This window comes from Stigmatopora argus, chromosome 3 (assembly GCF_051989625.1).
Source record: "Stigmatopora argus isolate UIUO_Sarg chromosome 3, RoL_Sarg_1.0, whole genome shotgun sequence".
Classification (NCBI taxonomy): Eukaryota; Metazoa; Chordata; class Actinopteri; order Syngnathiformes; family Syngnathidae; genus Stigmatopora; species Stigmatopora argus.
The window spans coordinates 18,389,427-18,417,009 of NC_135389.1; the positions used below are offsets into that span (position 1 = coordinate 18,389,427).

At 42.7% G+C, this 27,583-nt stretch overlaps 1 protein-coding gene across 5 annotated transcripts in view; it reads right to left on the reverse strand.

Moving 5' to 3' along the window:
• Positions 1-9,343: 9,343 nt before the first annotated feature.
• The window catches only part of LOC144071754 (teashirt homolog 3-like), a 60,792-nt gene continuing 42,552 nt past the window's right edge, over positions 9,344-27,583 (reverse strand). For 4 of the 5 annotated variants that reach the window (XM_077597141.1, XM_077597138.1, XM_077597139.1 and 1 more), the window contains one exon: positions 9,344-13,451. In XM_077597141.1, coding sequence (XP_077453267.1) covers positions 10,150-13,257 — 3,108 coding nt within the window. In that variant the 5' untranslated portion in view covers positions 13,258-13,451 and the 3' untranslated portion in view covers positions 9,344-10,149. Of the gene's footprint in view, positions 13,452-16,986; positions 17,079-27,583 lie in introns of those variants that run through there. The other variant, XM_077597140.1, reaches the window with a different exon arrangement.

The following is a 27,583-nucleotide window of genomic DNA, read 5'->3' on the forward strand; positions in this document are numbered from 1 at the left end:
ACGATGGAACGGAGAGCTTTGCGCTTCTCCGCGCAAAACAAGCTCCAATGTCAAATCCGCACTTAGGACAATTCCGTCCTCTTACAGCCGCCATAATGCTCAACCAAGCAGAAGTCCAGTCATTTAGCCGTCTCCCTCCAGCCCCTCATTAACCCTCAAAGTGTCAACTATCTCATTAACGCCCCCGAGGATCTTCACTAGCATTGCGATGATACCATTTTTTTTTAGCTTCTGATGAACATGCGTGCTATCGGGCAATGATGAGACCGTCGCCATTTTTTGTCTTTTAATCGTAAATTACTCTACCGTATTTCACGGACTATAATCCGCCCTTTGTCATAGATTGCCTTGGCCTGCAACTACTAGTCAAGTGCCACTTATACACGTTTTTATTTCCCCTATGACCACTGAAGATGTGTTTTTAGATTATAGTTATCTGCAAAAACTGTTATGTTAATGCATGCCTATTTACCCATTGTTTCCCATTTTATTGTTTTGTTACTTTAACTTTAAATGGTTTAAAACTAGATCTGGAAAAACACCACATTATTGGCACATTTTTTGTTAGTACTTGTCGATACCAGTGACATCATTTTAGTGGCATTGTTACAATGCATAAAGGCATATAATTTTTTTTTAAAAAGCTCCATTATGTCAAACATAACTGAATGCCCGCACCGACTTTGTAATGGCGGCTGATATTTAATAAGGCTGCTCTTTTTCATTTTATCATTTGCCTTTTTTTTTTCAAGGGCTACTGGCGTGAGTGCCATCTTTCAATTATCACTCTTTGTTAAGGGTTTTATTCTCGGCCGTCAGACGTGAGTCATCGTCAACGTTAGACCGATGTAGCCGAAACGTCGCGGGGCCGGCCGGGAGCCAGTAATGAGTTTGTGTGAGAAGACGGGGTCAGGACATAGTGTGTGTGTGTGTGTGTTAATTAATCTGTTCCCGGGTGGGAGGAACTGAAGCGAGATGATGAGATTTAAGTAAGTAAATGGGTGTGCTGCACTGGAGCTGTCCTCTGCTGAGTGAGCGAGCGGGGTTAAAGGCTGGCCACATGGCCGTCGCCATGGTAACCGGCTAACTTCCCGGGCCTCAACCGGGCCATCACGTCAGTCAATCATGGCCAGAAAGAGAACACAGCGTCCCTGGTTTGATTCCAAGGAACGGTAGTTGAAGCTGGAGTCAACCCATTTTGATCGTATATGAATAATCATGGATGGCAGCTACGGGAATTTTTGAACTACAAGGCCCATTTAAGAAATAAAATGGTTACAACCCGCAGGTGGGGGTGGCGGGATGATATATGGGTTGAAAATTACTGGATGTTTTGAAACATTTTATGCGCTTATTTAAAAATTGAAATATTCACGTTCGCAATAGGAATGCATAGATTTTTCAATTTGTTAAGTAGCGATCCGATCAATTTCATCAAAAACAGAATGTTAAACAGCATCTGTTAGGGTTGAAAGAATGGTTTTAATTAAAATAAATATGTACCTTGCTTGATTATATTTTGTCAATAATTTAGATCATTTTGGAGGTACATTTTTAAAAAATCAGGCATTTTATTAATGATACTGGCCCAGTTTGATGTACTAAAATTGACTTGCATTGCATCTGTGTGTAAAGATAACTCAAACTAGGATAATCTACAGGCTTAGATATATTTGTTATATTTTTTCTTACATTTCAAATGTGTATTTCCTAAATAGCAGTGGTGGACCGTCAGGGCCTGCAAGGTCTTCTCTGCTGGCGTAAAAAAATATCTGAATCATAGACTGATGTTCATTATATTTTGGCCATGAATAAGCGTCACTAAAACTGTTGCTTTAACCAATCAGATTTTGAATTTGCGTCCCCAACGCCTTCTCCTAGGCGTAGGGCTACGTCATCGCTTTCACAAACTACGATTGGCTAGTGATAGAGTGGACTAGTCAGTGCTACCAAACTATCTGTAGCGAGCTGCACAATCAAATATACGTATACTAAATAATATTTCAATTGTATGAGGTTATTATTGATGCTTTTTATATGTCATTTTACCACTTTTAAAGTACAAAAAGTATTTGAATTCTTTTGACAACATTGTTACGCTGTTGCTAATCAATGAGTATCAATGAGAGAATAGATGCAGAAGACTAATTTTCGCCAACACTATGAATCCCATCACAAAGACAAGTACGATAGCTTGCAAGGCCAAATACGAGCAGACAAACTCTCAAAGCTTAAAAGTGGACTACTATCTCAGCAGAATACATTTGTATGCCAAGCTCAGCTGAACCAGGCATCCGTTCGGGCCAGCTTTTGGGTTGCTTCGTGGTGTAGTGGTTCACTCACCTGCCTGCCATGTGTGCAGCTGGGGTTCAAATCCTGGTTGGAAAACATATTTCCTTAGTTGTTTCTATATAATGGTGGTCATTTGCTTTGTTGTTCTGTGGCCTTTGACTGTACTGTTTAACTTATAACTATGCCTTTTCTTGCTACTGTCACAATGAAATTTCCTGAATACGGGATGAATAAAGTTATCCAATCCAATCCAAAAGAACTTCCAATAATGACAAAGTAAAATTTGGCCAATTCGTGGTGTAGAGGTTTGTTCACCTGACTACCATGTGGGAGGCTGGGGTTCAAATCCCAGTTTGGAAACATTTTCCCTTAGTTGTTTCTATATATTTGTAGTCAAGACCTTCCAATAATGACAAAGTAAAGTGTGGCCAATTTGTGGTGTAGAGGTTCGTTCACCTGACTGCCGTATGGGAGGCTGGGGTTCGAATCCCGGTTGGGAAACATTTTCCCTTAGTTGTTTCTATATATTTGTAGTCAATTGCTTTGTTGATCTGCAGCCTTTGACTATACTGTCTTATTTATAACTATGCCTTTTCTTGCTACTGTCACAATGAAATTTCCCGAATACGGGATGAATAAAGTTATCCAATCTAATCCAAAAGAACTTCCAATAATGACAAAGTAAAATGTGGCCAATTTGTGGTGTAGAGGTTCGTTCACCTGACTGCCATGTGGGAGGCTGGGGTTCAAATCCCAGTTTGGAAATATTTTCCCTTAGTTGTTTCTATATATTTGTAGTCAAGACCTTCCAATAATGACAAAGTAAATTGTGGCCAATTCGTGGTGTAGAGGTTCGTTCACCTGACTGAAATATGGGAGGCTGGGGTTCAAATCCCAGTTGGGAAACATTTTCCCTTAATTGTTTCTATATATTTGTAGTCAAGACCTTCCAATTCTGACAAAGTAAGGTATGGCCAGTTTGTGGCGTAGAGGTTCGTTCACCTGACTGCCATGTGGGAGGCTGGGGTTCAAATCCCAGTTTGGAAACATTTTCCCTTAGTTGTTTCCATATATTTGTAGTCAAGACCTTCCAATAATGACAAAGTAAAGTGTGGCGAATTCATGGTGTAGAGGTTCGTTCACCTGACTGCCATATGGGAGGCTGGGGTTCAAATCCCAGTTGGGAAACATTTTCCCTTAGTTGTTTCTATATATTTGTAGTCAAGACATTCCAATTCTGACAAAGTAAGGTATGGCCAGTTTGTGGCGTAGAGGTTCGTTCACCTGACTGCCATGTGGGAGGCTGGGGTTCAAATCCCAGTTTGGAAACATTTTCCCTTAGTTGTTTCTATATATTTGTAGTCAAGACCTTCCAATAATGACAAAGTAAAGTGTGGCCAATTCGTGGCGTGGAGGTTTGTTCACCTGACTGCCGTGTGGGAGGCTGGGGTTCAAATCCCAGTTGGGAAACATTTTCCCTTAGTTGTTTCTGTATATTTGTAGTCAAGACCTTCCAATAATGACAAAGCAAAGTATGGTCATTTTGTGGTGTAGAGGTTCACTCACCTGACTGCCATGTGGGAGGCTGGGGTTCGAATCCCAGTTGAGAAACATTTTCCGTTAGTTGTTTCTATATATTTGTAGTCAAGACCTTCCAATAATGACAAAGTAAAGTGTGGCCAATTCGTGGCGTGGAGGTTCGTTCACCTCACTGCCATGTGGGCAACTGGAGTTCAAATCCCGGTCGGGTCTCGTTTGACTGATCACTACACAATGTAGTTCAGGAAATGGGTAATCATTTTTTCATTAAAATAAAGACTTAGTCATTTTTTTCAGCAAAACAATTATATTCCGGTCAGCCTTTGGCTGACTGGCGACACCGGGACGTGAACCTGCGCCTCCCACATGGCAGGCAGGCAGGTGACTGACCCACTACACCATGAGGCGGCCCGCCTATACATGGTCATTTGGTGCTTTTATTTAAGGAAAGACTGAATGACTTAGTCTTTTTTAATGGCAAAATGGTTCATCGTCCACCGAGATTCGAACCCTGCCTGCCCACACGGCAGTCAGGTGAACGAACCTCTACAACATGAAGTGGCCACACTTTACTTTGTCATTATTGGAAAGTCTTGACTACACAAGGTTGTTTTTATTTAAGGGAAAAATGACCAACTGGGTTTTGAACCCTGTCTGCCCACATGGCAGGCAGGTAACAGAACCACTACACCATGAGGTGGCCACACTTTACCTCAACATTATTGGAAAGTGTTGACTACACACACACATACACACACACACACACATATATATATATATATATATATATATATATATATATATATATATATATATATATATATATATATATATAGAGAGAGAGAGAGAGAGAGAGAGAGAGAGAGAGAGAGAGAGAGAGAGAGAAATAATTAAGGGAAAATGTTTCCCAACCACGATCCGAACTACACCTGCCCACATGGCAGGCAGGTGACCAAACCTCTACAGAGGTTCACTCACCTGACTGCCATGTAGGCAGTTTGGGTTCAAATCCCAGTTGAGAATATTTTTCCCTTAAATACAAACAAATGTGTGTAGTCAAGACTTTCCAACGATGACAAGTGTGGCCACTTCATGGTAGAGAGGTTCGCTCACCTGACTGCCATGTGGGCAGTTAGGGTTCGAATCATAGGTAGGCATCATATTTCCCTTAAATAGAAACAACCATGTGTAGTCAAGACTAACCAATAATGACAAGGTTAAGTGTGGCTACTTCATGGTGTAGAGGTTTGTGCACCGGGTCTGCCATGTGGGCAGGTGTGGTTCACATCCCATTTCGGCATAACCTTTCCCTAAAATAGAAACAACTGTGTGTAGTCAAGATTTTCCAACAATGACAAGGTCAAGTGTGGCCACTTCATAGTGTAGAGGTTTGATCACCTGACTGCCATGTGGGCAGTTAGGGTTCAAATCCCAGGTAGGAAACATTTTTCCCTTAAATAGAAACAACCATGTGTAGTCAATACTTTCCAATAAAGACAAAGCTAAGTGTGGCCATTTCATAGTGTAGAGTTTTAAGAAAAAGCCTTACTATACTATGTCGTTATTTATTTTTTTTAAAGCCATAATATACTGTTTTTTTAAAGCCTCACTATACTATGTCGTTTTAAAAGAAAAAAGCCTCACTATACTGTGTGATCTTTTTAAAGAAAAAAAGGCTTACTATACTGATGGAATAATCATTATTATAAATGTGTTTGCAATGAATATAAAGCCTTATAATATACATGCTTACTATATTAATCAATATATTTGCTCATCCTAAATGTGTAACTATATATATGTGTTGATCGCTTTCAATGAAGACAAACGCTTACGCCGAGGTCGCTCTCCAGGACAGCTGGGATCAGCGAGATACAAGTACACAGAGACATAAAACAATACACTGAGTTCTTGCTCCGAGGACTGAGTACTGGATACACCTCAACCGTGTTTTTATAACCTTCATGCAGAGACAGTTGTTTTTGCGTATGCAATTGTTTAAATCAGATTACCTTTGAATGTTTTGGTTATGTGCCGCTAAATGGAACGAAGAGTATTCCGCTCGTCAGAATGCACTGGGGACTAAGACGGCGTCACATGGCATTTTCCTTGCAAGTTGTAGGCAGAGTTTGTTGAAAGATGTTTTTCCTTTTTTAATTAAATATTACTAATAATGATTTAAAAGGTTTGAATCATTATTCCAACATATACTATGTCGTTTTTTTAAAGAAAAAAAAGCCTTACTATGCTATGTCGTTTTTTAAGAAAAAAGCCATACTATACTATGTCCTTTTTAAAGAAAAAAGCCTTACTATACTATGTCGTTTTTTTAAAAGAAAAAAGCCTTACTATACTATGTCGTTTAAAAAAAAAAAGCCTTACTATAATGTTTTTTTTAAAATCCTCACTATACTATGTCGTTTTTTAAAGAAAGAAAAGCCTTACTATACTATGTCGTTTTTTTTAAGCCTTACTATGCTATTTAAAAGCCTTACTATACTGTCTTTTTTAAAGCCTCACCATACTATGTCGTTTTTTTAAGAAAAAAAGCCTTACTATACTACGTCGTTTTTTAAGAAAAAAAGCCTTACCACACATGGTCGTTTTTTTAAAGAAAAAAAGCCTTACTATACATGGTCGTTTTTACGAAAAAAGCCTTACTATACTATGTGGTTTTTAGAGAAAAAAAGCCTTACTATACTATGTCGTTGTTTAAGAAAAAAAGTCTTACTATACTGTTTTTTAAAGAAAAAAGCCTTACTATACTATGTCGTTTTTTAAAGGAAAAAAGACCTTACTATACTGTCATTTTTTTTAAAGAAAAGCCTTACTATACTACGTCGTTTTTTAAGAAAAAAAGCCTTACCACACATGGTCGTTTTTTTAAAGAAAAAAAGCCTTACTATACATGGTCGTTTTTACGAAAAAAGCCTTACTATACTATGTGGTTTTTAAAGAAAAAAAGCCTTACTATACTATGTCGTTGTTTAAGAAAAAAAGTCTTACTATACTGTTTTTTAAAGAAAAAAGCCTTACTATACTATGTCGTTTTTTAAAGGAAAAAAGACCTTACTATACTGTCATTTTTTTTAAAGAAAAGCCTTACTATACTATGTCGTTTTTTAAAAGAAAAAAAGCTTTACTATACTATGTCGTTTTTTAAGAAGAAAAGCCTTACTATACTATGTCGATTTTTTAAAGAAAAAAAGCCTTGATATGCTATGTCGTTTTTTAAGGAAAAAAAAGCCTTACTATACTATGTCGTTTTTAAGAAAATACGCCTTACTGTACTATGTCGTTTTTTAAAGAAAAAAAGGCTTACCATACTATGTCGTTTTTTTAAGAAAAAAAAAGCCTTACTATACTATGTCATTTTTTAAGCAAAAGCCTTTCTATACTATGTCGATTTTTTAAAGAAAAAAAGCCTTACTATATTGTGTCGTTTTTTAAGAAAAAAAGCATTTTTGTCATTTTCTTCTATTATTCTTAAATAGTAATATTGCTGTGAAATTGATCCAAAAGTGACACAATTTACTGCATGACATCCATCATAAGTGCACGCATCACGTCAGAATTAGGACACGGTCGTAAACTTTCAGACAAACTGTCAGCGGAGTTTGCAAATGGCACCACGCCTAAATTTGAACTATTCTGATGGCATCAACACCTGCCAGTAATATTGTGAAATCCGCTTTGAGGGAATAGCACCTGCCAGAGCATTCCGCACTGCTGTCAGCTGGTCTCCACGCGCATATCCAGCATCCCTTTATTTTTTCCAAGGGACAGTCACGGAGTCCAGGTGCGTGCCAGAGCGGCTGTCTACGCCCGGGGCTCCTGATGGCATCCCAGCCCCTGTGGTAATCAGCCCACTCCGCCTTCTGCGCCTCCCCCTCCTTCGGTGGCTTGTTCCGGAAACATCTGGTGGTTTACATGCAGCGCGCAACACCTGCCAGGCGCCTGGCGGGTAAATCATCGGGAATTTTAACTCACGCTTTGCTTTTCAGGGGCCGGGCAAATCTCCACGGGGATCCGGTGCAGTCACTGTCCACGGGCCCCTGAAATTGGAGTATTTTTCGGACTACTGTAAGTTGCATGCACAATGTAAGTGTGTGTGTGTAAGTAACAATGGAGTATAAGTTGCATTTGGGGGGGGGGGGGGGGGGGGCGGTTGTGATGGGTATCAACGATGCACGAAGAAAGGGAAAGAAAATATGTAGGCCACACTGGCGCATAAATTGGATTTGTGGGGGTTAGGTTTGGGGGCGGGGTATCAGAATTGAAGAACAAAGTACCGTAATTACTCGAATATAACACGCATATTTTTGCTATATAATTAATTCCAATAGTTGGGGGTGCGTGTTATAATCAAGAACTAATTTTTTTTTTTTATTTTTATTTTTTTTTTTATTTTTTATTTTTTTTTGTCTTGTTACATGGCCCTTAGCCTGGTGCTTTTTCTTGCCAAATAAATTGAATTGAAATTGAATTGAATAAAATAAATTACAAATTTTCGATCGAAAAAAGCATTGTCAAACTCACTTTGACGCACGGATTTTACGTCATCTCGTAAAGCCAATCGGATGATGTGTTGTGGGAGGAAGAGGAAGTGGATGAAGGAAGCGTGGACGTTGATAGGATTCTCAACGAAGAGATGTATGAGAGGACAGACAAAGAGAGAGAGGAACTCTTCATTTGAAGGATTCTAATGAATAAATTTGTTTGAACAAAACAATCGTGAAACGAAGAAAAAAAGGTAAGATTTCTGATTTTCGTCAGCGGGAAATTTTAGGTGCGCACTATATTCGAGTCCTGCGTTTTTCCAGATTTTTTTGGCCCAAAGTTATACCTGCGTGTTATTTTCGAGTGCGCGTTATATTCGAGTAATTACGGTAAATGATTTAGTAATAATAAAATGTAATGATTAATATCTATGAATGGGTGGCCCGGCGGATGAGCGGTTCGCGCGTAGGCCTCACAGCTAAAAAAAATGGGATTTTATTTTGTGCGCTCCATATGATTTGCTGTGCGCAGAGAAGACGAGAGTAGTGCACAATTGCGCACGCGCGCAGCTTAGAGGGAACATTGCCGGCGACCAATCGACCGTGTACCGTTTTTTGGGGGGATTGATCAGAATTGAAGAACAAAGTAATTGTAAAGTAAGGAACAACATTCAAAATAACAACCTGTTAATGTAACATATTAACATGTTTTTAACTGTAGCCTAAAAAAAGAACAAAAGCTGTTAGCGATCAGTGTGAAAAAATAAAGACATATATAAGGCACACTTGAGTAGCCAAACCATGAAAACAAAGTGACGCATAATGCAGAAAATACGGTAATAAGCCAAGTGCTATAAAAAAAACCAACAAAAAAAGAGTCCCAGAAGAAAGCACATATGGGCCTAATTTATTTAAACGTATTGTTTTAAAGTTTGTTTTCCCAATTTCAAAGTGTGTCTGGGAAACGTGATCAATTTCCACATTGCTATAAAAAAGAAACTAAAGACGTCATATGCAGCATTAATTCGGTTTAATAATAGAAGCACGAGGCATTAACATAGTTGTCGTTTTTTTCTTTATCAAATAACATTTATAAAACTAGTGTGCAAAACATTGTCCTTTTATTCTTCTTCAAGGCTCTGCACCAGTGGATAGTCGTAGTCCTTTTAAATTAAGAAATATAACAAGTATGTATGCATAATTTAAACAGCAAGTTGTAAGCATATATGTACACTTTATGTACATTTTTACACAAACAGACCTGGATTGTGTCTCTTAATCACTTAGAAAGGAAAGTGAATCTTTTACAATCAACATGAAACGCCAAAGATTGACATAGAAATGCATTGAAAAATAACATTTTGCCGTTGGGTCATTTTCGGGACAGACTTTTTGGGGGGTATTTGGTTGTTTTTAAGCTGCTTTAAGACCAATCAGAAGTGTCAAAAAGTTGGGGCAGAACTGTACAAATGGGAACATGCGGTTTACCAGCAACTCAAAACCAAATCAAATCACCAAAATACAAAATAAATATGATGGGTGCATTTCAAGTTATTCGACGTTTTGTCTCCTCGTGGCCAAACGTGAAAAAAAAAACGGAGACCGGCGGCACGATTGCCGACAAACGTGGCGGAATATTTCGGACATTCAAATTGGATCTGAAAATGCTTGCTTTGTTTTTCGCACGGAAATCACAGTCGCATAGAGATGGAAATCCTTTGTGCTGTCACTTTTTTTTTACCAGTAGTAGTTCTCACCATCTTAGTGCATTTTACCGCATTTGTTGTTTCCAACAAACAGAACGGAACCGAGCGGCGCGCTAGTGTTTCTCCAGCTCGCACACGTACAGCAAGTGATCTTCTGGCGACTTCCCGTGACTCTTGCTGAGGTGCAGTTTGATGGCGTGCTTGGTGGCGAATTTACGGACGCAAAGCTGGCATCGGTACACGGAGCCGTTGCCGCCGCCGCCGCAGTCGTCCTGCGTCGACACGTACGCCTCCGGAGGCGTGGGTTTCTCGGCGCGGGAGTCCCTGACGCTCTGTTTCGGGGAGAGCTTGGCCAAATCCCTGATTCTGAAGCCCAGGTGAGCTTCCAGGTGACCGACGTACGCCGCCGGGGTCCGGATCTGCGAGGCGCAGTCGCTGCAGAAGAAGATGGGCTGACCGGAGTCCAGGTTCTTGAGGAACTTGGTCCGTCCCGTTCTTCTCAGCTGGTACTTGACGTTAGCCAGCCAGTGGCTAATGGTGGTCATGGAAAGACCGGTAAAACGAGACACGTGCATTCGCTCCTGCGGGCTCAGGTCGTTGATGACGTACTTGCCCTCGGAGCTTTGTCTCAAAGTGGAGGCGAACTGGGCCTGCAGGAGGAGGAGATGCTGAGGGTTCCAGCTGGAGTGTCGACCCTTGCGTTTGTGACCGTGCAGGGCCCCGTCGTCGTCCTCGCAAGCCGAGACCGGGCCCTCCGCTTTGTCGGCCGCCCTCGACCGAGAGGCCGGTTTGGGGGCGGGCTGGGATCGGGTCAGGTTCCGCAGCATGTCCGAGATATCGGACAGGGCGTTCTCGTGCAGAGGGCTGTCGGACATGTAAGGAGAAACCACGGTCAGCTGAGCGGGGGCGACCAGAGACGAGGGCGAGACGGAGGAGGCGGTGGACGAGGGCGTCAAGGGGGCCGACGCCACGGATACTCCTTTCTCGCCCTTCCCTTTGGTCAGGTCCATAGGCTGGTCGTCGCCCGACTGGCAAAAAGAATCGTCGGCTAAGGTTTGGGGCTTCCTTGGCCGCGGGGGAGTGGCGGCGACGGCGGCTCGCTCGGCCATGCTCTGGCTGAACCTGGAGAGGAGGCTCAGGGGATCTTGGTTGGGCAAAGAGGGCTTGGCCGCTTTCCCCAGATGAATGCTCATCACCGACTGAAGAGCACTCAGGGGATTGACGAAGGGCTGCTCCGGAGGAGCGTGGCCGGTGATGATGGCGCTGCTACGCGCTAAATTGGAGGCCGGCGGGGATTTGACCGCAGGCTCTCTCTTGCTTTCCGTTGCCGGGGACGCTCCCCTGTCGCTGCTCGCCGGGGTGACCGCCCTCAATTCCCGGGGCGAGTCGGCCTCGCCGCCCTTTTGCCATTCGCCGGCCTCGCTTTTGCACGGGGAGAGACGGCTTTCCCTTCTGGGAGACGAGCGCTTCACCCTCTGCTCTACCTTTGCTACTTTCTCCGTCACTTTTTTCACCAAATCCTCCATGGCCTGGAAGTTGTTGCTAGGAAAGGGGGAGGACTGGCTAAGGGGCGGGCTAATGAGAGGCCGGTTGCTAGCGACGGACGACAGCGCCGCGTCAACGCCGTTGAAGGTGAACTTCATCGGGGAGTTCTTTTCCAAGTTCCCCTGTTGCAGCTTCATGGCGCCGGGGAACTGGTAGGCGGCGTGAATGCTCGGGTAGCCCCCCCAACTGGGATTGCCACTCTGCGCCTTGTTGATGGCGGATGTCACGGTATTTTCAAGTGATTTGAGAATATCCAAGCCCCCTTTAGGATCCTCCTTCAGGTCCTCTTCAGTCAGGTAGCTATACTTTGTGATGTCGTACTTTTCCTCCCCCTCTTCCTCCTTGGCCGTTGAAATGAGCGTTTGTTTTTCATTGGCGAGGTCGGCGTGCTTTGTACATTCCTCCTCGACCTCCTCCCTTTTGATCTCTTTGAGAGGAGGAGAGCCGGCAGGGGAAGTGGTTTGAAGAGGCGGAGGAGAGAAGGTGGAGGGCGCCAGCGGGACGGACTGAACTCTGGGCTCGGTGGGCGTGGCCACTCTCCCGGGGTTGGGGGAGGTGGCCTCCGGAAGCGTCCTGGCTCTCTTCCCCACCGAGTTGGTCACCCTCAGAAAGTGGCCGGTCACCATCATGTGGTTCCGCAGTTCATGCAACGTATTGTGCGAGCTCCCGCAGTCCATACATTTCAGGATCTGGAATTTGTTGGATTCAAACTGGCAAGCGTAGCTGGCGCCGTTCTGGTGGTGGGCGTAGCGGCTAGTAGGGGGCGCGTAAGGGCTGGACGAGCGTTTCGGGGGAAGTTCAATCGAGTCCGAATGTGAGTGCTTAGACTTTGGCGTTCCTTCTCGGGAACGTGGCGAAGTGCTGAGCTCTAGTCCCAGGAGTCCCCTTTTTTTCGAAGACATCATTTTGGCGGCCACGGGGGCCACCGGCTCCTTCAGAGGCACTTTCTGGTAGTGTTTGGTCTTGATCATGTGGACGCTCAGGTCCTGCAGAGATTCAAATGAGTGACCACAGTACATGCACTTCAAAACCTTCTGGGCGTCCTCCTTGCCCTCCATCTCCAGGAGAGAACGTTTGCGGGGCTTGGACCAGCGCTTGGCTCCGCTCCCCGACTTGTCCTGGTTGTCGTCCCGGTAGTGGCCCGTGTCGTTCATGTGAACCGTCAGTTCCACCAGCGTGTCGTAAGCGGCGCTGCAGCCCTTGCAGCGGAACTTGCTGGCCCCGGTGAAAATGGAACCGAAAAGCTTCGGGTTCTGCCGGTGGAGCTGGACCGTACTAAAGAGGTTGGGCTCGGATTGGATGGGGTGACGACTCGGCGGGGGATTCTGACGAAGCGTTTTGGCCACCGCCGACTGGTGCCAGTCGTAGCCGCCGCTGCTACAGCTGCTGCTGCTACTGGTGCTGTTGCTGCGCGCCGGCTTCTCCGCCGAAGACGGCGATGGCGACGGTATCGATTTGCTGTTAAAGCTCAGCGGCGCCCACAGAGGGCCGGTGAGGAAGCTGGAGTAGATGGCCTTCATGTGTTCCAGCGTGTCCACGCCGACGGGCGGAGCGCCGCCGTTCAGAGGCACGGCCGAGTTCAGAGGCACGGCCGAGTTCCCTTCCGGTTTCCCGGAGGGTCCGTCGAAGTCCGAGAGGCGGTCGCTGATCTCGCTCGCGTGCGACTCGCTGTCCATCTCTTGCCCCGACAGGTCGGCGGCCCCCACCGAGTCCCGGTCGCACGCTGGATCCTCGGCAGGCCCGCCGCTTTTCTCCGCTGTCTCATCTCTGGCGGGGGGGTCGCCTGGAGGGTCCGAAGGCAGGTCGTCCGCTTCCGGGTCTTCGTCCTCGTTGTCCGCAGGGTGCTTTGTCCGTTCCTCTGGAGAATACGCTGAGAAGAGACACAGACAAACAAGCCGTTAAGTCAAATTTTGAGATGTCCCCATCACATATTTTTGCCATGTGACTCTAAGTCAACTTGTTATGAAAATATGCCGATACCCTGGTTTGCGTGGGTTTTCTCCAGGTACTCCAGTTTCTTCCCACATCCCAAAAACATCCGTGGTAGGCTAGTTGAACATTATACGAATGGATCATTTGGTTACTGGTTATCATAACTCATTAACAACTATAACAAATGCTCATATTTCACTGCCATTGACAATTGGCCAATTGCAGCTAATGCGTTAATACCTAAAAAATGCAAACCAATACAGTTACCCCCCCAATTTTTTTTGACCAGATTCAGATTTTTCCCATTTCTGATTGGCGGACATCCCTAGTAAAATTGCACGGAGTCAGACGCTACGTTAGACTAAGTGAAAAAGTTTGTGTGCAATGTGTGCCCGAGGACTCCCCGGGATAAATGAGCCATCTGTGTGGGAGCCTTTAAAGCTGAGCTGAGAAATTACAGTCATCCCATTTCACCTCATCAACCGTTGAGGTGTTATTTTCCTCTAGGCGAGCCTGTATTTATATACTACCCCAGCCACATGGAACTTATGCCTTGCCACTTTTCACTGCCCATATTGGAGGAAAACAAAAAAGAAAGATCTTGGCAAAAACATAATGCGCCATTTTATTTATCTCAGGGCGCAACAGCTTGAAATGAAAACTAAATCTGAAATTAATGAAGCCCAATCTTACTGTGGCATTCTCCTCTGGGGTAATAAATGAGTTGGATCAACCTCCATCTGTCAGTTAATATGTCTGACGCCTCTTCATCTGCCCTTTTCTCTGATCGCACTCACTTACAGACGCCTGTAATCGCAAAGCCACAGTTTCCCAAAGAGGAACGTTTGAATTTACTAGTTGACGCTGGTTCCACGTGTCAGATACGCATCCGACGTGGAGCTGGAGAGTTCATTAACTCGGCTTTTATGCACAAATCTTGACAAAAAGTAGACCCAAATGTCTTTCTTTTCCTCCCAATTTAAACAGAGCTTTCGCAACATTATCATCACATAAAAGTGTGATTTTAACAAAGCAGCAGCAGCAAAAAAATATCCCTTTCCAAACCCAAATCCCTTTTTTTCAACACCAAAAATACAAACAAATTATTTAAAAAATTGACAAGAATAAACTTATCCAGCAAAAAAAAATGGTCACCCTATGTGATGAATTGAAATAATTCATACGCATTTTTTCCTATAGGATTTGTTCCAATAATGTCAATATAAATATATAGGAATATTATAAAACAGGTTGTATTCATATACATTTTTGCATTACATTATTTTGTTACTTGTTAGCATAGCTACGTATCTGCCAGAGAAAATGTCATCTTTCGCCGTCGTGGGTTTTGAACACAAATGGTGCCGCAACAAACGTAGTCAGACAGTAGTTTAAAAAAATCAAAACAAAAGCACTGGAAAACATTATCAATTGGATTAAGAATGTTTTATTTATTTAAAAAATAAGTCTATATGCAGCATAGTTGTTTTTAACTTTATCAAATAACATTTCTAAAACAAAGTCCTTTCATTTTGTTCAAAAGTGGATCGTCTCAGTGCTTTTAAATGAACAAATGTAACACGTCTGCATAATAGACAGCATATATCTACATTCTTACACCTGGAGCTATGACTCACCATTTTGGCTTTGGATGGACGGAAAAATAAGGTGTAACAGAACACGACAGTGCATTTCTGTAAACAATGAAAGAGGTATTTTGGTGTTGCGATTTAGTACATTAAAAACGGAACTGTAACAACCGATGCTGCCTGAGAGCTAGCGGAAATTATGTTGGGATAAAAATATAATAAAAACTGTGGTTTGAAATGTATTGTACTGTAGTAAAGCAAGGGACGGTAAAGCTAAAGACGAGGTTTATTGACCACTTTTAACATTGGCTCCCATTGACAAAAAAATAAAAAATAGTAGTACCAGTTTTTGAAGCGACAAGAAATCAAGTAAATACTATGTCGTGGAGAAGTTAGTTACTTTGTATATACACCTTTTAAAGCTTTTGCAACACTGCATAAAGAGGTGATCTATCCACCAATCACGAATGACAGATGAGGTACTACTGGGAAGAATGGGACCGGTTAACCGATATGAGAGCATCAATTTTTTGCACTCTTCTCGAGGCATGAAAAACCAACAATTCTCACTTGTATTTTAAGGCATCACCATTTCAAATTATTTGACTCTTGGTGGATGTCATGCCATGTGAGGATCACTCTTGCCTCAAAATGTGGCTAACCACACAAAAGCAAACAAAACAAAAACAAAATCGAGTCTGATCATAACACGTAAACTCACATTTGGTGCACTCATAAGTCAATGTACGGCGATGCAAGAATTCATAGTGCAAGCCTGTTGTCCCAGCAAAAATGGAAACACTGCCATGTTTAGGATTAACAAGGCAATATCTGTTAGTCATTAACTAAATTTAACCAGTCCTGATGGCAAGCAGGACTTTGGCCCATCTATGTTGTGCAATTGCAAACACTAACTGTCCAGAGTAGTGACCACCCCAAAAAAAAATCTAGGAGATAATTTTAAATAGGACAGACACCTTAACAAGCAAGCGGTGTGGAAAAAACCTGAATATTGGTCCTCGATCTGTAGCCAAAAGGTGCTCACTGGCCTTGCAGGGCCTGGACAAGGTTCAAGCCTGCGCCAGGAGGCAAAACCCAACCTTCCTGATTGGACGAAGAGAAAGTGCCTGATGTTTCAAAAGCGAATGGAAGAGTCCAATTTTTTTTCTCCGCGACAATTCCTCCAGTTTGCGAACTGAAACGGCGTCAAAGTTTGTTATGCAAGTCAACATGGGTCAAGATAATTGACAGTGTTGTCATATCTGTATAGTTTTGTTTCATTCCTTGGACCAAATGACTGAAATCGCTTTTGTTTTTTTTTTGCCGTCGTCGTAAAAGGCCTTATTTAAAGCTGATCCAAAGTCAAGGATGTTTTGAAACCAATTTTTGAACTGAGCCTCATTTGGTTTCGAAGGAGACCAAATACCTACCTTAGACGTCAGTCACCGTCAACGGCACTGAAACCAAATCCTTCAAAAAACAGTTAAAAGGCTTTAATGTCTATCATCGTCAAAATGCCTAAAAATGCCCAAAATAGGTGGAAAAGCGGGCCTGTCGCGCGAGCTAACAGCCTAAAAAACAATCCGTGACTTTGAGTGGAAATGACTTGTTCGCTCCCAAGCAGAAATTGTGCATTGCAACACACAAGACTCAAGCGTGCGGCCACACTCACGCGACGACTCTAAACAAAAATGTCACGGCAGAAATAAGCCTCATTCCCAGTGCTAACAGCCAATCTCCAGACATCCTCGCGCCCGGCGCCGCTCTGATTTAGGCCCCGGGGGCGGAGCCGGTAGCCTGGCCGGCCAGCCTAATGGAGACCTGGCAGGTGCGGCCCGCTCGGCGTCCTCGGCGAGATTCGGTTTGTCAGCGGGTATCCATTACCTGCCATTCTAGGCTGATCGGTCCCGACAGCCCTGATCAAAAGACGTCGTCGGGCCGCGATCCCTTTGGCAGTCGGTGGCGTGTGGTTTGCCAAAAAGGCCGAGCGGGGTGTAAATAAAATGACATGATCGCTTCCCTGGCCCCTCATGTTCTGGACACAATTATGATAATGCGGCGGCGGAAGGGCGGGAGGGGTTTGCGAGGACGGGGAGTTAAATTGCTCACGCTCGGGCAAACACGGCGAGGGAACATTGCTACCGGGCTGGGCGCTGCCCACACCCACTTTCCGTTGACTTTAGCTTCTCGTCCGTTTGCCCTCTCTAAGGGATTGCTGTCAGATTCTCATTTGAAGGAGGAAATCCAGTCGGGGTGAGCTAGTCGCCGTAATGTGTTTGCATCCTCGCTAACTAGTCACAGATGTCAGCTCGTATCAGGCCACGCTGCGCCAACACTTGACCAAGTTGTCAGGTCACTTGTCATTACGGCGTGGAAATATAGTATGCTACATGTCGCCGCAATGGCCCAGTGGAGAAGTGGTGAGCGTGTAGGCCTCGCAGTTCTAAAATTCAGGGTTTGATCCCAGCTTCTGATGTGAATGGAACATCTGTGCCGAGACTGTGTCTAAGTGTGCTTGTGTTCCATCGTGTAGTGGTACCTCGACCTACGATCAGCTCTACCTACGACATGCCCGTGGTAAGATGAACATTTCGATCGAATAATTCGCCCTAGATACGATCAAAATTCCGAGATGCGACAAAGCCAGGTGGCCATGACATGAGAGGCTGTTTATCATTGTAGCGCACTGTCTTTTTTTGCCGCATCTCTTTCGTGTATAACAGATACCTACGAGCACTGAACGATTTATTCAGATTCTCCTACGCATCGACCAGGAAACGCACAACGCGCATGCGCGAGCAAAAAGAGGGCTTTCTGGGTAATGAAGTATACTCGTGCACGCAACACTGATAGCCAATGGCACCCTTTCTCAGAATAAAACTTCATTACCCACAATCAATACGTGGGTAGGCTGTTATTCCTTCCTGAGCCTGCTAGCTCCCGCGATCGCTCATTCAAGACTACTTCTCGTTGGCAAGTGGTCGTGCGTTATCCTATTGTGAGGACATTTGTGTGCATCATTTTCGGAATATTTTGAAGGGAATACAACAGCAAACAGCCCATCGATAGCGAACGTGAGGGTGGAGGCGTGGCAAAACGCTAACCCGCCCAGAACGAAGGTAAAAAAAAATAAAACAAAATTAGAATTCAGTTTTGTGTAAAGTTACATTAAACGTATGTTTGAGTGTTTCTGTATATATTAATCCAAGTTAATTTAAAATTGTTTGTTCGTTTACGACGAGTGTGTTGTTGCCGTGGATAAAGTCCCCCCTTATTACTATTAAACCACTAGTTATGTGTTACTTTGTTAATAGATGGCGAATTAGAAGAAATAAAACATTTTTTCCAATCCAATATCCTGTTTTTAGTGTTTTTTCAGAGGTTTGGAACGAATTAATTTGTTTTCTGTTCATTTCAATGGGAAACGTTCGCTCGAGTTACGAAAAGCTCGACATTCGATCTCAGTCCCGGAACGGATTAGGATCGTATGTCGAGGTACCACTGTACTCTATTTACTACGTCATTTATCCTCTGACCCACTTTCAAATTCATCTTCCGACTCGTCGCACGATAAAGACAACAAGTCCAGACTCCTGTTTTCCATGGAGTCACTCCCCCCAAGTCCTTTCAGTACCTAGATTATTTCCATTGCACCATTTCTAAAGCTACAGATCTGTGTGAGTCTCGATAATTGATTTTTGAACACTCCTTGACAAGATTCTATCTTTTAATGAGTCTGTAAAAACCTGTGATAGCGAGACTTTAATGGTACGGTGCCACATTTGCCGATTTTCCCGAGGGTCTCTATCGGCGCAAAGTTTGTCGACGAAATTCAATACTTGCAAAGGACTGCAGCCCTATTAATGTTCATTTGTCATTAGGGCTAGATTGCAGAGTGGGGGAGTGAAGTCCAAAAGGACGAGCAATAAAAACCTACAGAGTGTAGCGCTGCTCCCAGGCAATTTAAAATGCAAAACAAAAACCATTATGTCTGAGCGCTATCTGTTAATTTAATCCCCAATGACTGATAATCCATCACGTAGGGCGACAACCACATCCAATTATTCTCTTTGGCTTGACTGACAACAGAGGTGATTTATCAAGCTAATAAAAGGTGATGGGAGTATAGAGGCGCCTTTAGTATTGAAAAAAATAAACCCAGATTATTAAACTAACTCCTTGATATAGAAGCATATGGTCGAGAACCGGTATGTGGTTTTTGGAAATACCGTGTGGAAACAAGGTATCGGATGGGGACTCGACAGAGGCAAAAACATAAAAATAAATTAGGTGACTCCAACAAAAACATGCAATTGGGACATGCCAAATTTACACTACACTTCCTCTACGGTCATTGTCTTCTCCAATCCATCTCAGTGCAAAAAGCTATGATATGACCAAAACATTACAAAAAAATCTCCATCGACCACGGATTTCCATCTTAGCAACATTAGAATTTAAAACCCATCGCACAAAGGGTCCCCCTTTGCTACACATTTGAGTTTGTCCAAATCAAGTCAGTCAGTCGGTGAGGACGTCAAGCCGCCCGAAAGCGAGCCATGAGGAAAGACAGTCTCATCTTGGCATGCGGGAAGCATTCCTGTGGAGTATCATTTACGTAAACACGAGGGCCGCTGACTAGCGGGGAGAGAAGATCCGATAGAAACGCTGCAACAACAGACATTGCAAGGATGCGGCTGCCCCCCATAAGTGAGGAGCAAGTCCCATATTTTCCTGACTATAAGTCGTATTCTTATTTTTTTTATAGTTTGGCTGGTGGTGCGAGTTATGAGTGAAAATATTCACACATTAATACAGTGGTACCTCTACTTACGAATGCTTCAACTTACAAAAAATTCAGGTTACAAAACTCTATTTTTCATTTGTATTCTGAGGCTACAAAAAAATCAACTGCCATTGATGATTATATAAATCCAAACACGTGGTTTTATGAGCTTTGCAGCGATAGACGTTGAAGCCTTTTAAAGGCCTATCACTGTGAGGGAGTTGAACTTTAGTCCAACAGCATTTTGGCAACATTTTGGAACTTCCTTGTGCAGATTTTATTTTTAAGTACTTAAAAAAAGTGTAATTTTTACTGTATTTAGAGACCACCCAAGTAAATGACTTCCTTTCCCTTCTGCCAGCTGCTATTTCTGCAAACTGCGTAATTGCTTTAACTACACTTAAAAACAAGACTAAACATTTGTCCGTTTCAATCCTAACCCTCGGGAGCCGTTAATAAACACAGAGATAACGTCAGCAAAATGCATGCGGGACGAGAATATTGACGTTGCAGAACGACCGCCGTGCGCTTTAAACTTTGGTTTTGGATTGAATCATTTGCGGTTTAAGGCAGATCCAGGTAGTGTTTTTAATGACACATCCTGTTTACTACGTGGCTCTTGGGTGGGGTGGGGGTGGGGGGGGGGGGGAGATCTGGTTCCCAGATGGTTTTCCCAGCTGCGAAGGGCCCGACACTCAGATTATCTTGGGACTGATTTTTTTTTAAAGCGCCTGTATTTTACCACTTGATGCCTGAACATGAAACAAATATACTTCAAAAAGCAGCAAAGGAATACATAAATTACAAAAAAAATCCGAGCTCCCAAACATCCAAAATCATATTTTGTAGTGGCTAAAAGAGAATTTTGATATATTTTTGGACATTTTCTAATCCTTTTCAAACAGTTTCAATAGTTAATTCTTGCAAATAAATTTAAAAAAAACAACAAATCACTATTAGTCAAGTTTTCGTTTTAGCTAACACACCTTTTTCTAGTATATTGCTGAAAAAAACATTGCTGGATAATTTTTTTATTTAGATTTTCGTAGTTTTGAAACAAAATGCATATTTAGTATTTTGGTAAAAACTTGGCATCGTCAACTACGGAAGATTTGTAGTATTTGACAGCTCAGAAAAATGCAAAGACACTCCCACTGCAGAAACATACACAAAAAATAACTAATCATAAGGTATTCTATCATGGCTTATAGCTACTGTGACCTAAAATGAGCTAAATCATGATATCTTATTTCATTCCACATTGCCCAGCACTAGGGATGTCCCACATTTTGCATCCTCCACCTTGAATTTCACTTTCCAAGCAATGACGTTCTTCCACGCTCGCGCTACGGAATGACGCGGACACAGACGATCACGTTTGCTGTGATGGGGCGGCCATTGTCATTTGTTTTTTGTACGCCCTTGTGTGTGTGTGTGTGTTTTCTACCCCCCGATGGCTTTGTGAATACATTGCGTCCGCCGATTGTAGTGCAGGATGTGAGATACGGGAGATGAGAAAAACAGAGATTATTCTGGCCTCCAGCAAACCTTTGGGCTAAACCTTGTCAGTGTACCTCACTTACGTGCACTTACGCACGTGTACTAATATTTTCGTTTCTACTTAAAAGTCCTATCAAAAAGGGAATCTCTTGCATGTTATCAAATCAAAACAGTACACTTAAATGGAGAAATCTAACAAGTTTGGATAATTTTTAACATGTACACTATATATACACATTTTTGCTGTCAACTTGTCATGTTAGCAAATTTGAAGCCAATTTATTGATTGCCAATTAGATTGTTTATAATTGGAGTCATCTGAAATTCAGCTCAGTGTAAAATTTGTATAGGAATGATACAAAGTACATTTTGTTAGTGTAACAAGGTAATTAATGAACCCGCGGCAAACACGTACTTCAACAAGATGAAAAAGCAATGCTAAAACGACACAACAAATATTTTCAACACGGAGTTCAAACGAGGTGCAGCAGATCAGATTCTTGTCTTGCGTCTTCTTATATTTTGAATAACTGTCAATGGAATGTTTTCATAAGCAGCTTAAGCGGCCAGCTTTTAAAAACCGTCTGCCCCCGCGAACTTTACTGAAAGACAACCTCGGCTATATCATGTCAGCGTGAAGGTGTAGTCGTTCATCTGAATGCATGTCCGAGCGTTGGCCTTTTACCAACGTTGACGTGGGGACATGCATGAGTCATCTCCGAAAGGACTTTGGAGTGTACTACGAGTGAATTTTTCTCCCTCTAGCGACAATTTTCAACTAACCCATACTGTGAATGATTGTACTCCAGGGTGAATGTTACATTTCTACGGCTAATATGCTTTTAATAAGTTCCCAAACTATAAAAATGTCACCAAGAGAAAAAGTAGGACTGCTAACAATAATGTCCAAGTGATAAATAATTGGATTAGCACTGTATTATTGTGAAACTGGATTTTTTGTAAAGGTATCAATACTGAAATGCTGTATTGCAGATACGATATTTCTGTTTAAACTAGCAGAAATTTGTTATCGTGGTGTAAATTTGATTTCACGCTTGTGAGATCATTGGCTGCCATTGACGGCACAAGATGTCCAGTTCATTTGGACTTGAGTGATTATGTTTTACTGCCATTGACGGCTGTAGGCGTCCAATCCCCTATGACAGCCATCCCAGGCAAAATATTCATTCATTTTTTTAGTATTTTTAACTAACTATTTCACTGCCATTGACAGTTATAGACATCAAATCTGGGAAGGCTGGACTTACTGCCATAAACATCATCATCATCATCATTTGACTGCTGCCAGACCCCCAGTCAAACTGCATTGGACACCTCTCGCCGGCATTGGGAGCCAATGAGTTCATACTTTAAAATGAATACATTTTAAAAACTTCCGTTCAACTCTACTAAGACTTTATTCCAAATCCTAAATTCTGAAATCGATCTGATAGTCAGCACTTGGCGTGAAGTAAACATAGGGACGACACAAGCCTTCTCCCATCACACAGCTGCCGCTGTGATTGCCTAGCAACGAGAAGGTGATGGATGCAGCACCAAGATGGATGGCCGTCATAAATCTCCACCCATAGGCAAAAGGTGGAAGACACGAAAACAGGAATTTGCGTCAGCGGTGGAAAATGGCAAATAGTTTGTGTCTTGGCTTGTCTGCTGCCTGGAATAATATTGTTTCTAGCCATTGAAAATGATAAACTTCTAAAAAATATACCGTATTATATGGAGTATAAGTTACATTTTTCCATAGTTTGGCTGGGCCTATAATTAATACTCAAGTGCAACTGATTTTTGTTTTCTTGAACAATATTTCCCAAAAATATAAACATCTATATTTTATACTACACAACATGGCAACACTGACGGACTGAACGCAAACATTCCGGGAGTTCTCACGGTAAGCTCGTGCTAAGATAGCATCATGCAGGAGGATTTGGACAAATTTTAATGTCTATAAATAATTAATCGAATATTAGAAAAGCTGTAAATTATGCAATAGCGGGGTGCAAGAGCATATCCCAGATAACTTTGGGTAAAAGGCGGACTAAAACCTGGACTGGTCACCAGTCACTCATAGGGTACACACAGACAGACAAACAATCCCACTCGCAATCCCACCTTCATTGAGCGAGAATCGATCCCCCCCAAATCAAAGTAAAGCAAAAGAAACACTTTACTAGTGTGGCCCACCTAGTCCATTCATTTTTCGCAGTCTACAACAACGACCCTCCGATAAAACTGTCACTCCAACGCGGCCTGCGACAAAATATGACTTTGACACCTATGTAATAGCGAATGGTGCGCTTGGAAAAAAAAAAACTAATTTCAAACCCAACTAAAGCACGGCCACACGTGACAAGTCACAAAGTGACACAGGGTTCCTTCAAATCCCTTCGGGTTGTGATTTCTGTTTTCTGAGATTACACCTTTCTTCTAGCAAGTCTCCAACGCTAGAAGTGTAGTTTGGGTATAAACATCCCCGGGCTATCTGATTATAGTCCACCGCTGCGGCGCGGGTGTCTAGTAACACTCAGAGAGAGCTCAACCATCCATCACACAGTGAGTGTCTGTCTAAGGCTTTCCAGCCTGCTTCTTCTCGTCCTGGCTCTCCAGTTACAGCCGTACACGAGCGGCCTAAATAATATTCTTCATGATAAATGGCACTATAAGCCCGGTATCCATCATTAATCTGATTTTTAAAGAAGCATCCATCTTTCAGAGAGCCTGTTAGGGCCACGGGAGAGAGGAGCGACTCGGGTTCATTTAAAGGCCAGGCGGCTGAGTGAGTGATACCTGTCAGCCCTGCTCATCAGGGAACAGAAAGCACACACGCATACCACATTAAACACTGGCGCCATATGGTCACACGCCCACACCCAAAATGTGCACACACAATGCCAGTAGAAGAGTGTTTCGGTTGAGTTCAGAAAGAAAAAAAGAAGAAAATCACACTTGTTGGGACTGCATGCAAGAACCGTCACTTTCCTCCACTCCATTGGCCATATATATTACATGTAAACAAACAAACACACACACACACACACACTGGCAACATAAAAAACAAGAATTATCATATTCACTTATTTTTACACTGATCTATCAATGGATCTTCATGGGAGCGATCAAACAGTAAACCTAAGTTATCCTATTATTCATTTATTTTCCGTTCACGAGGGATACAGGGGGTGCTGGAGCCTACCTAGCTAACTATGGGCACAAGGTAGGGAATGCCAGCCAATCGCAGGGTTTAAGAAAACAAACAAGCATAACATTTAGCCTAGCATGCAGTTTTGGGTTGCAGGGGTGTGAATACACCCTTGGTTTTCTTTGGACATGTACCGTATTTTCCGCACTATAAGGCGCAACTAAGACTTCAATTTTCTCAATAAGTGTGCCTTATGTATGGATCAGTATTGGTTATAATTGTATGAAATTCCCTTTAGTACAGCTCCAACTAGTTGATATATAACACAACTCCTAACTACTGGTACAGTGGTGTCAGACTCGGGTTGGTTCGCGGGCCGCGTTAATGTCAACTTGATTTCATGTGGGCCGGACCATTTTAGATATAATTAGATTTTTTTTAATAAATGGATTAAAAGAACGGGATTAAAAGCCCTGAATATTCAGTTTTTAATAGATCTAAAACAATGTTTATTTTATATATATATATATATAATTTTTTTTTTTTCAAAATGATTTTTGAACTAAAAACACCGAAAAAATGGATTAAAAACTTACAATTATTGATTTAAAAGGGGGAAAATTAGGAAATGTAATACACATCTATACTCTTCATTTTAATTTGATCCTAAAATAGAAAGTCGGCACTCATGATTTACTTTCCCGGGCCGCACAAAATGATGCAGCGTGCCAAATTTGGCCCCCGGGCCGCCACTTCGACACATGTGCACTAGTACTAATACTACTACTACTACAGCAAATAGTGATAGACTACTACTACTACTGTGTTTTATAATCTGGTGCGCCTTACATATGACATTTTTTTTAAAGCCAGCCATTCATTGAAGGTGCACCTTATAGTGCGGAAAACACGTTAAATTCACTTCCAGACTGCATGTTTTACATTTTTTTCCAAATTAAAGAGTGGGACATCCCCCAACTCTAGAACATTTTATTTTTTTTATTTTTTAAAAAGCGTCCATCCTGGTCACCTCGTCCCCTATTCTTCCATCTTCCTTTTGTCTGGGTGTTATTTTTTTGGACTTAACGCCCCACACAAATCCACCTCCCTCTCCCATGTGTGTCTGCTAAAGCCAGTTTGATAAATGACACACGTCACAATGTCAGAAGCGAAGGGGTGGGTCAGTGATAAATGACTCTGTTGAAAAGGAAATCGGCTCTCTGGCAGGACCGGGCTATTCTCCTCCCGGATTGGGTTTCGGGGCCCCCGAAGAACAGCGTGGCTCAGTTTCCCCAAAACGAGCACACGTCCCGCCAGGCTCTGCTCGCGTCCCGATTGTCGCTCTGCCGCAGCTGCATCTATCACCAGAGCGCCGGGACTATTTTTACAAAAGCCTGCGACTCGTGGTCCAGACGTGACGTCCCTGTTGAAAATCTCCCCGGAAAGCTTTGTTTTCTATTCGGGACCCTACGCTTATTTCTCGCCCCGATTCGTCCCTCCGTCAAGTGTTTGTTAACCCACTTTACAGGGCAAGTGACACATTTTTTACCATTAAAAAAATAACCCTGTTAAGAAAACACTTTGGGACATTGCTGTACATGAGAGTGACTTGAAATGTGATTTTGCCAGGCATTTTTTTTTATAATTATTATATAAAAATTATTATTCCAAGGAAATTTCTTCGTTTAAAAACATTCCCGGACTATAAACAAACAGCAGTGTTAGAAATTTGCGTATTATAGTCTAAAATTATGAATGGATGAGTATAATTATGAAAAAAAATGTGAAAAGGTGAATAAATCAAAAGTAAGAAATAGGTCATGAATAAAAAAAAACACTAAATAAACAGTGGTTATGGCCCCAAAAGACCCTATAGAGTTATTTTTATTTAATTTCATTTTTTTACTTATTGTCTGCTACAGTCAATAATAGAGGTCCAATTTATTTAACCCTTGAAAGAGAAAGTGACTATTTCAGTCATTTAAAAAATGTACTAATAAATTATCACTAGATATCATTTTATTTATCATAGTTTTTTAAATTACTTTTAAAATGGATACACACATCCTGTTGATCTGAGGAACTTAAACAGTGCCTGACTTTATCTAGAGATAAAGCTCAGAAAATAGACTGAATTTAAGCTTATTTTGGGGCCCATATCAATGTTCATACTTGGACACCCCTTGCATACACTATTAACACATTGCCTGCCATTGACGTCAACAATGTACAATTCATTTAAACACAGAAGTCGACAACAACAACAACAACAACCACCTAACTTTGCTTTCCTCATCTTTTGCACTCCATTCCTGGCAGGGTGGCAACGTTATCATTACCCCGACAGAATTTATGGATTCAAAGCCCATGGCGAAAACAAAAAGACATCTGTCAATACCAGTGGGAAAGCCTCCGTCAGCCTTCCACTGGTGCTGGCGGCCTCATTAGGTATGCACTTATCAGACACGCAGATCGCAGACGTGACTCAACTCCCGCGGAATTCGGCCAAAAGACTTTCGTTAGCAACCGGGACAGAACGATCCTCTACACCTGCAAATAGAAGGAGGCGGCCGCTTTGGCGGACGAGACGGCCGCTCGACCCCCGTCGCCTCCGAGAGAAATGCAAACACGTTACCTCATTTCGCTTTTACTACCGGGATGTAACGCGTGCGCGCAATGTGTGCTCTGTGGTTTGTGTTTCCGACTTGGCATTTGGAAGGAAGACGTCCGTCCGCGCTGACGAAAGCGACCGATCGGGCCGCCGGGCGATTTCCACGCGCTGGTGACTGACGGCTGCCAGTCTGGCACTTGTAAATCTGACGCTGCAGAAACAGGAGACTCTCGACATACTGTTTCCATGGTGGCCGATCCAAATGGACAAACTCAACTCCCTCACTTTCTGTCAAATTCAAAGCGGGTGCACGGGGTCGCTTTCGCTAACGGTGGCTTTTCAGTGCTAAATATTTTGGTCAGTGTCGACCTCACAGTTTGGAGATCGAGGGTTCGACTTTCCTGTTTGGAGTTTGCATGTTCTG